We start from the raw sequence: 10456 nt of genomic DNA, 5'->3' as shown, positions 1-10456 counted from the left end.
ATATATATATATATATATATATATAATAATTTTATGTCTATTGAATTAAACAATAAATGCCAATATTGTTTATGTGAATCTACATTATCTTATAAAAATTCATTTAAAATAATAATAATTCAATTCTAAAATTAAACCCGCGCTTCCTAAGCGCGGATCAAAATCTAGTATACTATTAAAACTTAAGTACAAATATACAAAAGCGACGACAAGACACGATCATGTGGTTGAGGAGTCAGCACATTGAGTTTACTTTCACAATGACAAATCAAGTCTTGATGATCTGAAGGGCCTTGAAATTTCTTCCTTTTTCTGTATTGGGCGGGCATGTTACCTTAACTTTCACATGCAATATTTCACTCAAATATTTTTCTTGTCCTAACTATTGCAAATGGAATATATGACAAACAATCACAGGGGCCTTGGGCTTTGCTGCTTGTTTGCAGCTTGCAGCTCTCTTCCGGCCTTGGGCTTGGCTGCTTGTTGTTGGCTTCTTTGAGGCCTCTTCCTCACTCTGTTCATTGTCGCTTCTTCCACTCTCAGAGCTTTTACCTTTTATGCCGACGTTACCTCTTCAATTTCTCTCCCTGAATCTTCTTTGTCCCTTAGTGCTCTGAGCTTTGCCTTCTTTGCATTTAACACAGAGAGTAACTCGTTAACCATATCACGGTTTGATAACGATTGTTTTAGATCTTAACAGAATTTTACTTAAAAGTTTTTCATTATATCCAAACCCTCTTATATACGAGTCACCAAATTTATTTGTGAAACCGCATGTCCAAAATGGATATGAAAATATTGATTTCATCTAACTTAAATATTTTAGCTAAAAATAATGAGCATATTAAGCACTGGCTGAAAGATAAAATGATATATTACAATATAAATCAAAACAATTAAAAATATAATCACATAGACGAACTACATTACAAAATGCTGAGAACTGAGAACATTACGAAACACTAACAACATTTATCAGAAAATTACCAATATAAAATTACAATGACAAACTTTTTACCAGAGTACAAACTTGTAGAATCGTGAGAGATAGAATTAAAGAGCTATGAACCACTCATGTTTGTATGAAGTGAATATAAGTCCGAGGACTAATCCACAAAACACACCAGGTCCATATGCTATTGCGGCTACTATCCAGTTCAGTACTGGCTCTTTCGAATCCGACAAAGATTCCTGAAGTGGCTGCGATGTAAGAACGGGGACATTGACATGGTTTTCTTTACATATTTTCTCGAGTCCATATAGTCCACAGTTACCCATGAATGAAGAACAGTTTTGACTTTGAAACTGTGTGCTCTGTGGCACCAATCCTTGTAGGTGGTTGTGGGAGAAGTTAATGTACGACAGAAACGAGAGCTTCCCGAGACCTTGAGGAATTTCACCAGACAAGTTATTACGCGATAAGTCTAGTGCTTCAAGCTTTGTAATATTCGACAAGGATGGTGGGATGTTGCCTGTGAATACATTTCCTGACAGGTTGAGAAAACGCAACTCGCTCAGTAGACCAATGGATCCAGGGATATGTCCAGAAAACCGGTTTCGAGAGAAATCAATGACTTTGAAGGCTTGAAAGATGCGCTTGAAATCCGTTTCCACTCCTTTGTACACCAAATCAATCGAATCTTCATATATAAGGGAATCATCCCCCATGTACTCCGATTCTGGTGAATCTTCATTACTCCACACCATGTACATTTGAGTCCAGTTGGTGAAATAGTCTTGTGGCAATGACCCAACGAAGTTATTGTTGGCTATGTTGATGATCCGCAGACTTGGGAACCCCAAATAGGTTGTCGGGTTATAGACTGGTCCGTGGAATGCGTTTGATCCAAGCACAAGTATCTTTAATATTTGCAAAGAGCCCAACCAAAACGGAAAGGTGTCATTGATCTTGTTTCCTTTCACACTCAGAAACTCCATGTACGTGCAGTTGATCAAGGATGTTGGAAGCTTTCCCACAAAATTGTTGTGGCTGACATCAAGTGATCTTAGGTCAGTGAGATTGGTGAATATATCTGGTAGAAATCCACTTAAACTATTGTTTCGCAGCCTTAACTCTGACAGAGAAGTGGAGTTCTTCAAACATTGAGGAATGGTACCGGTGAAATGGTTGTTGGAAAGATCTAAGGCCCATAAATCTTTTAGCTTGCAGAGCCATTGGGGAAATGGTCCTTGGAGTGAATTTGAACCAAGACGTAACTCTCTTAATGATGCTCCATCAACAACTTCTACTGATTTGTTGAAGCTGCTGAACAGGTTATGAGAAAGATCCAAAGATGACAACATAGACGATCTCCACAAAAGAGATGGAATTTGACCTTCCAACTTATTATAGGAAAGGTCAAGGGAAGTGAGGTTGACTAAACTAGATATAGATCTAGGGACTATTCCTTTGAAATTGTTATGACTAAGATCTAAAACTGCAAGACTGTGTAATTTCGATATAGATGGTGGGATTAGCCCACTAAACTTGTTGTAGCTAACATCTAACGAACCAAGATTTGACGATGAAGACATATTCCCTAAATCTAAAGGTCCCTCGAATTGGTTTCGATCTAAGGCAATCATTCCTAATGAAGAAATCATGAGCAGGGATGAGGGAAAAGGTCCAAAAAATGAGTTGTCATTTCCTATGAATCGCTCCAAGTTGTGGAGTCCACTTAGGTCCACAGAAATAGAGGAATTGAAGTTGTTGTAAGAGAGGTTTAACTCGGACAGGCTGGTTAAATTGGCTAATATTAATGCCCCACCAGTGAATTGATTTGATTTTAGGTTCAGATCTGAAAGCTTCGTTAAGTTGGCAAATGAACTAGGGATATTACCTCTTAGATCATTACTATAAAGACTCAAGTACCTTAGTTGGTTTAGGTCACCGACTGAAATTGGAATTTCACCTACGAATTGATTAAAAGAAAGATCAAGATATGTAAGGTGAGACAGATTTCCAATGGAGGAAGGTATCTCTCCACTGAGACTGCAATGTGAAAGGTCTAGGTCACTTAGATGCTGGAGTTTAAAAAGGCCACTGCTAGCTTTCAGAGACGTGTTGACACTAGAATAAGATTGGAGTTCTAGTGATATCACCTGTCCCAGTACAGCATCACATGTGACACCCGACCAAGAACAGCAGTCCACGCTTTTGTTCCATGAAAGTGTTGTTACACGTTCGTCATCGTTGGCATGATTCGGGAACTCCTCTTTCAACTCCCAAAGTGCATCTCTTTGGTCGTGGCGGCACAAGGAACGTGTAGGAGAAGCAAATGTGTTTGGTAAGGGGTGGAGGAAAAAGAAGAAAAACATGGTAACTATACCACCAAAACAATAAAATTTGCTTGGAATCATCAGCTCTCCACAATTTGGAAACACAGATGATGTTTTGACTTGAATGGTATGTGATGGACATGTCCAGCTTGCGCACTTTTTATAATAAAAGAACATTTTTCTGTAAAGAGCTGGACCAGGTCAAGTCTTCCTATGGACTTTTTCAAAGATAATTTAATTAAATGAGAGAACATGTGAACAACTGTTTTTGTGGACCCAGACCAAAGCGACGATAAGAAAGAAACGTACGCGTCAGATGGGTGTGCAGTTAATCAGTTATCGGATCATGTGGTAGACAATGAGAACGAGTCAGCACATTGCATTTATTTTGACAATGAGAAATCAAGTCTTGGTGATCAAAAAGGTCCTCGCAAAAGTCAATGATTCTAGTTTAAGCATGTGAAAGGATAAACCTTTGCAAAAGTCATCCTCAAACTCCAATTATTATTATCCCTGTCTCAATTTCTTCAGATGCTCAGGGTTTTTTGCTTTAATTCTCTAGCTCATATAATTTTGTCAATCATCTTTCTTTCCCAAGCTTGACTTTGATCTCTATGATGTCAAAATTCATAGTCTTGTAACTTTATTTTCAGCACTGCAATTAAAATATGAAAGCCTTTTTTCAAAAATAAAATAAAAACTCCAATTATTATTAATTTTTTTATAACCTCAAAACTCCAATTTTTCGTTCCAGAGTTTTTCACATTGTGTTAGGCATTTCTCAGTTTCACTTTTTCACTTTTCAAAAAATCTTGTCTTGTTAACAACTTTTTCCGGTTGAGTATTTATCATGGAAACTTCATTAAGCAGAAAGTATATTGCGATTTCTTTCTATTACAATACCCATACCCGGTTAAATTAGATTACACTTAGGTTATTAGGTTTCCTTTTGCTTAACCATTGGTTAATATTGGTTTAGCTTCATTTTACGAAACCATATGTAAAAAATACAGACATTGTACGTACATTGATGAATTGAGAAAGTATTTTTCATCTGTATTAGAACTTTCTTAATATGTATCAGAGCAAATACTTAGCTTCCACCATTGATTCTCGATCGTCTACTTGGTCAAATCGTTTGAAGAATGAGCATATCGGTTCGCCAGCTCGCTTTCGATCTATGTATCCGTTTACTTCTCGATTTGATTGAACTCCTATCGTGAATCGCCTTCGTTTTCTTGATTTTGTTACTCGCTGAATCATTCTGAGTTGTGGATCGTACTTTGTGAGCTGTTTCTTAGCTGCGAAGGAACTCAATGAACTGATCACAAAGGGTTCAGAAGACTCGAATACAAATAGCGATGAGGCCAAAGAGAGAATCGTAAGCAAGCGCCATGCTGAGCCTTTTGTGTGAGGTAAGTCCTGAGGCAGAGACATATGCTGTATCTAGCTGGGGGTTTCCGGTTTGGGTTGCTGTAAACTTAGGAAGAAGGTGTTGTGAATGTGTTGTTGTATTCATTACGTACAACAAGATTATATACATCACAAGAGATCTCAACAATAGATCCTTAGTTATCAGAATCTATATGTATATTCTACAACAACTATTATACGATCTTATCTTGACTCCAACAAAGCTTGCTCCTCTAGTCGAACCAGACCGAGCTCAACCGTACCAAACCAATGCTAACGCTAACACTCCCCCTCAAGTAGGTGAATGTAGGTTACGAACACCTAACTTGGATAACAAGTAATTAAACGCAGGAGCACCCAGCGCCTTGGTCATGATGTCTGCTAGCTGCTCTGTAGTTCGCACATGCCGTGTCACAATTAACCGGTCCTGTATTGCATCTCGAACACTATGACAGTCGGACTCAATGTGTTTAGTCCGCTCATGAAACACAGGATTGTTTGCGATGTATAGAGCTGACTTGCTATCACAGAACATCTCCATAGGTACCTTGTGTTGTACACCCATGTCGCGCAGAAGCCTCTTCAGCCACTTGAGCTCACGTAGTGCTGCAGCCATGGATCTGTACTCTGCCTCAGCCGATGAATGTGACACTGTGTCTTGTTTCTTAGTTTTCCAGGAAATTGGAGAGTTCCCGAGCAGAGTGATGAACGATGACAGCGATCACCTTGTATTAGGACAAGCCGCCCAGTCTGCGTCACAGAATATGCGGAGACGGAGATCACTCAGAGCATTCAGCATGATCCCTTGCCCTGGACACCCCTTCAAGTATCTCATCACTCTCACGACAGCATCCCAGTGCGCTTCCCTTGGCTTATGCATAACCTGCGACAGTACATGAATCGCATAGCTCAGCTCCGGTCTCGTAATGGACAGATACACGAGCTTTCCCACAAAACGCCTGAACCGTGTTGGATTCTTGTAGAACGGTCCAGCAACAGACAACAGCTTGTGATTCTGTTCCATAGGAGTCGAGACAGGTTTGCACCCAAGCATCCATGCTTCTGCTACAATGTCCAATGCGTATTTCCTCTGAGATAGGAACATTCCTTCAGGTCCCCTTGCGATTTCAATTCCCAGAAAGTATTTAGCTCTCCCTAGGTCTTTCATCTTGAAACATTCATTCAGATATACCTTGAACTTGCTCATCATGGTTGCGTCATTACCAGTTAGAATCAGATCGTCAACATAAATGAGTACTCGCAGCGATTTTTCTCCCTTGATGTATGTGAACAATGAATAGTCAGAGTAGGATTGTACAAAGCCAAACTTCTTCAACGCAGTTGTCAGCTTTGCGAACCAGCACCTCGATGCTTGCTTCAGACCGTATAAAGATTTTCTTAGCCTACAGACCATACCCGGCGCACTTGCTTGAAAACCGGGAGGCATCTGCATGTACACTTCTTCTTTCAGATCCCCATGGAGGAAAGCATTGTGTACGTCCATCTGATGTACTTCCCAATTCTTGGCTGCAGCCACTTCCAGGAGGGTTCGTACCGTAGTTAACTTGGCTACAGGAGCGAAAGTCTCATCGTAGTCTTCTCCTTCTACTTGCCTGTTCCCGCAAACAACCAGACGAGCCTTTGGCCTCTCAATGCTCCCATCAGCATTGTATTTGTACTTGTAGATCCACATACACATTAACGCTTTCTTTCCTCTAGGTAGTGCTGTTACGTCCCACGTTCCCTGTTCCTCAAGTGCCTCCACCTCTACTGACATGGCTTCCTTAAAGTTAGGATCCAACATAGCTTCTTTAAAGCTCTTTGGTTCTTTTCCCTCGGTTATGACTGCAAGAAACACTTGATGTTTCTCTGAAAACACAGTGTCAGTAACATATGCAGAGAGTGGGTAAGATGTATTACCTTGAACCGAATTGGAGGACCTTGATGGAGTTAATGCAGGTGAGACTGGAGTGGCGTTATGTTTATCAATGAGACACTGTGAGTTGTAGGTCACATAGTCCTTGAGTTTGACTGAAGGTTGTGAGACTCGCTGTCCTCTTCCCAACAATTGCTCCACTTCGACAGGCTCTGCTACGGACGACTTTCCCTCTGTTTCAGAACTCTTTGTTTCAGTGACCTGTTCTGCTACGTCCGGTTCAGCGGTTGACACTACGACAGTCTCACTAGCTTCAACTACTGGAACAGTGCTCCCCACAGGCAACTCCTCAATCAGTGGAACCTCCTGGAACACTTCCAAGTCTTGAGAGACAGGAAGATCATCACTGTTAACCGGCTCAATCGTCTTCTCTTGATACGGAAACATGTCTTCTTGAAACACTACATCTCGAGACACAAAGAACTCTTGACTCTCCAGATCGTATAGTTTCCATCCTTTCTTCCCGTAAGGATATCCCACCATGATACACCTCCGGCTTCTCTCCTTGAACTTATCTTTATCGCGAGACATCTTGTGTGCGAAGCACAGGCAAGCGAATACTTTGATGTCGGTATAATTTGGTGCATTGCCGTACAAGCATTCGTACGGTGTCTTCCCATGCAGCAGGCTCGAGGGTGTTCTGTTAATGACATGAGCTGCGACAAGCACACACTCTCCCCAGAATTTGACGGGGAGGTTTGCTTGAAACATCAACGATCTCGCGACGTTGAGAATATGACAGTGCTTCCGCTCAACCCGACCGTTTTGCTGTGGAGTGGCTACACACGACGTCTGATGTATGATTCCATTTTCCACAAAGTACTTGGACAAGCAAATAAATTTGGTACCATTGTCACTCCTTACTGTCTGTACCTGGCGACCAAACTGCCTCTGAACCAGCTTGCAGAAGTTTGGTAGAACTGTCTTGACCTCAGTTTTCTCAAGTAACAAGTGTATCCACACAGCCCTCGAGAAGTCATCAACAATCGTCAGAAAGTACACTGCACCGCAGGAGGATTGTTTACGATAGGGACCCCACAGATCAACATGTATTAACTCAAATGGTACTGAAGCTTTATTAGAACTCTCGGAAAACACCCCTCGAGTTTGTTTGGATTTAAAACAAATGTCACAACCACCAAATTTTTCCTTATTGTCTAAAACACCAGAAACAAAAGGTAAATGTCCTAAAACACCAAAAGCAGGATGTCCTAATCTCCGATGCCACAGCGTTAGCATTGGTTTGGTACGGTTGAGCTCGGTCTGGTTCGACTAGGCCAAAAGCAGGATGTCCTAATCTCCGATGCCACAGCGTCTTGTCTTCAGTAGACTTGATTCTGTGTCCTCGTGCCATAGTAACATCTCAATAAACATAAACGCCATCCCGTTCTTCACCGGCTCCAATCAGGGTCCTCGTAAAACGGTCCTGCAACACACATAGAGTATCAGTAAATACAGCTAGACATCCGGTTTGTTTAAGTAGCTTGGCAACCGATAACAGTGTGCAGTTCAGGTTTGGCACAAACATAACGTGTAACAAAGTAATCTTGTCTGAAAGTCTAAGAGAACCACTCTTTGACGCGAAAACTTGACTACCATCTGCAAAGCTCACAGAGCAGTTCACAATATTCACGGTCTCAGTAAGTAGAGAAAGGTCACCAGTCATATGGTGAGATGCCCCAGTGTCTAGGATCACCTCACCAGTCAGCTGCTTACCGTTCAACTTGTCGGGAATTGGTGTTGTTTTCTGTTGTTCCAGAAGAGCAGTTAGAGAGGCCCATTGTTCATTGGTGAATCCCGAACCACCAACTTTGGTCGAAGTTTGAGCTGCATTAGCTCTCACCTGACCCCGTCCTCTGCCTCTGCCTTTGTTACGTCCACCACGCTCACTGTTCTGATTTCGCTCTGTCCACCACTCCGGAAATCCGACAATCTGCCAGCAGTCCTTCTTGTCTTGTCCAGACCTCCCGCAATGACTACAAACCAGTGAGCTACCCTGACTGCGAGCAACTGCTGCGATCAGACCACTCATTGACGCGTTGTCGCTGGAACCTCCGTCTGTCTTGGATAGGAACCCGACTGCATCCTGTTTTGGTTCACCTCTGGAGGTGAGAATGCGTCTCTCTTCTCTCACCACCAGCTGATACACCGAGTTCAGATCAGGCAGAGGATCCATCCCGATAATGTTGGTACATACATTACCAAAACAAGCGTCATCTAGTCCCATCAGGAAGGTGTGCACTTTCTCTTCTTCATACTCAGCAACAAACTTCTCCGAGGCTCCGCAGGTACACTGTGGAATTGGCTTGTAACGTACAAGTTCCTCCCACTTCAGTACAAGACGGCCAAAATAGTCCATAACGCTGGAACCATCTTGTTTACAAGCCGCCAACTCTGCTCTCAGTTGATGCACTCGAACCGCGTTCCCCACCGAGAACCTCTTCTTCAGATCACACCACATCTTATACGCATCTGGTGTGAACGTTACGGTTGACCTGATCGTGGCTGAGATGGAAGCTCTGATCCATCCTACAATCATGGAATTCACAGTCTTCCACATCTCTGCTTCAGTTGGCTTCTCCGCCTCATTAGGCAACTTAAGAGTACCGTTGATGAATCCTGCCTTGCGCTTAGCACACAACGCATTCTCCAATTCCGACGACCATTCGGCATAATTCTCTCCTGTCAACAAGACTGGAGAGATGGAGACACCAGGATTATCTGACGGCGCCAGATAGTAAGGTGAAAACATTTTGTTGTCACCAGTGACACTCGCGACTGCGAGATCTTTAGACATGAGTTAAGTATTTTCAACACGTTCTTCAACTGGATCTAGAATGGCTCTGATACCATGTAAACTTAGGAAGAAGGTGTTGTGAATGTGTTGTTGTATTCATTACGTACAACAACATTATATACATCACAAGAGATCTCAACAATAGATCCTTAGTTATCAGAATCTATAGGTATATTCTACAACAACTATTATACGATCTTATCTTGACTCCAACACAGCTTGCTCCTCTAGTCGAACCAGACCGAGCTCAACCGTACCAAACCAATGCTAACGCTAACAGTTGCCCCAGGTTCCGTTGACAAGACTCAGGTTGTGTTAATGGATGCAAAGGACGGTGAAGGGGTAGAGGCATGGGTGACACTACCTGAAACGGACATGGCTGAGTTTGAGCATGATGATGAGATGCTCGTTTACGCTACTCCAAGTCCTAGTGTCCGCACCAAGTAATAATCATGTTTATCAAACATATGGTAAGAAAAGTTTACGTTTCAGTTTATAATAAGTAACATAGCCATGTGCTTGTAAGCGAATGTGATATGTTTTAGTCTCTTTTGATATTTGGGTCTTCTTCTAAAGTTTTCTTAATGTCGCTCTACTTTGATTCTGTTTAAGTTATATGTTTTAAATTCTAAAGTTTTCTATTAGAACTCTGTTGTGGAACATGTGCACGGACGAAAAATTGGATTCACTATTAGATATTTGAATAAGTTGAAAAACGAAAATAAATATTAAAACATGGAATCGATCACCAATTGAAAAAGTGAAGGTTTGTTTAGCGACACCAGATGAACATTCTTGCACCTCAAGCCTCATATTTCTTGGCTTGGCTGGCCCGCACACCATCACGCCAACATCTTAAACCTTCTGGCTGAAAAAAGAATCTCTGCAAAACAATAATGTTAAAGTATAAAATACACTAGATTTGGACCCGCACAACCGTGCGGATATTAATTTTCATGTTTATATATATTTTTACATAATTATAATATATTTTTTAAGCTACTTATATATTTAAATGTTTATATATAATT

The 10456-nt window shown here is 41.5% G+C and overlaps 2 protein-coding genes across 2 annotated transcripts in view; both read right to left on the bottom strand.

Moving 5' to 3' along the window:
• LOC106318939 (receptor-like protein 12) overlaps positions 1-3435 on the bottom strand; it is an 11633-nt gene extending 8198 nt beyond the window's left edge. The window contains exon 1 of the mRNA XM_013757113.1: positions 3171-3435. Within this exon, the coding sequence (XP_013612567.1) occupies positions 3171-3360 (190 nt within the window). The 5' untranslated portion in view covers positions 3361-3435. The remainder of the gene's footprint in view (positions 1-3170) is intronic.
• A 4556-nt stretch (positions 3436-7991) lies between these two features.
• On the bottom strand, positions 7992-9425 carry LOC106314139. Its single transcript, XM_013752074.1, has one exon. The coding sequence runs from the start codon at positions 9423-9425 to the stop codon at positions 7992-7994; it is 1434 nt and encodes a 477-aa protein (XP_013607528.1).
• Positions 9426-10456: the final 1031 nt, after the last annotated feature.

This window comes from Brassica oleracea, chromosome C9 (assembly GCF_000695525.1).
Source record: "Brassica oleracea var. oleracea cultivar TO1000 chromosome C9, BOL, whole genome shotgun sequence".
Taxonomy (NCBI): Eukaryota; Viridiplantae; Streptophyta; class Magnoliopsida; order Brassicales; family Brassicaceae; genus Brassica; species Brassica oleracea.
This window is presented reverse-complemented; position numbering and strand designations above follow the sequence as displayed.

Excerpts from the sequence above, each read along its gene's own strand:
- LOC106314139 (XM_013752074.1), bottom strand. The coding sequence starts at position 9,425 with ATGTCTAAAGATCTCGCAGTCGCGAGTGTCACTGGTGACAACAAAATG.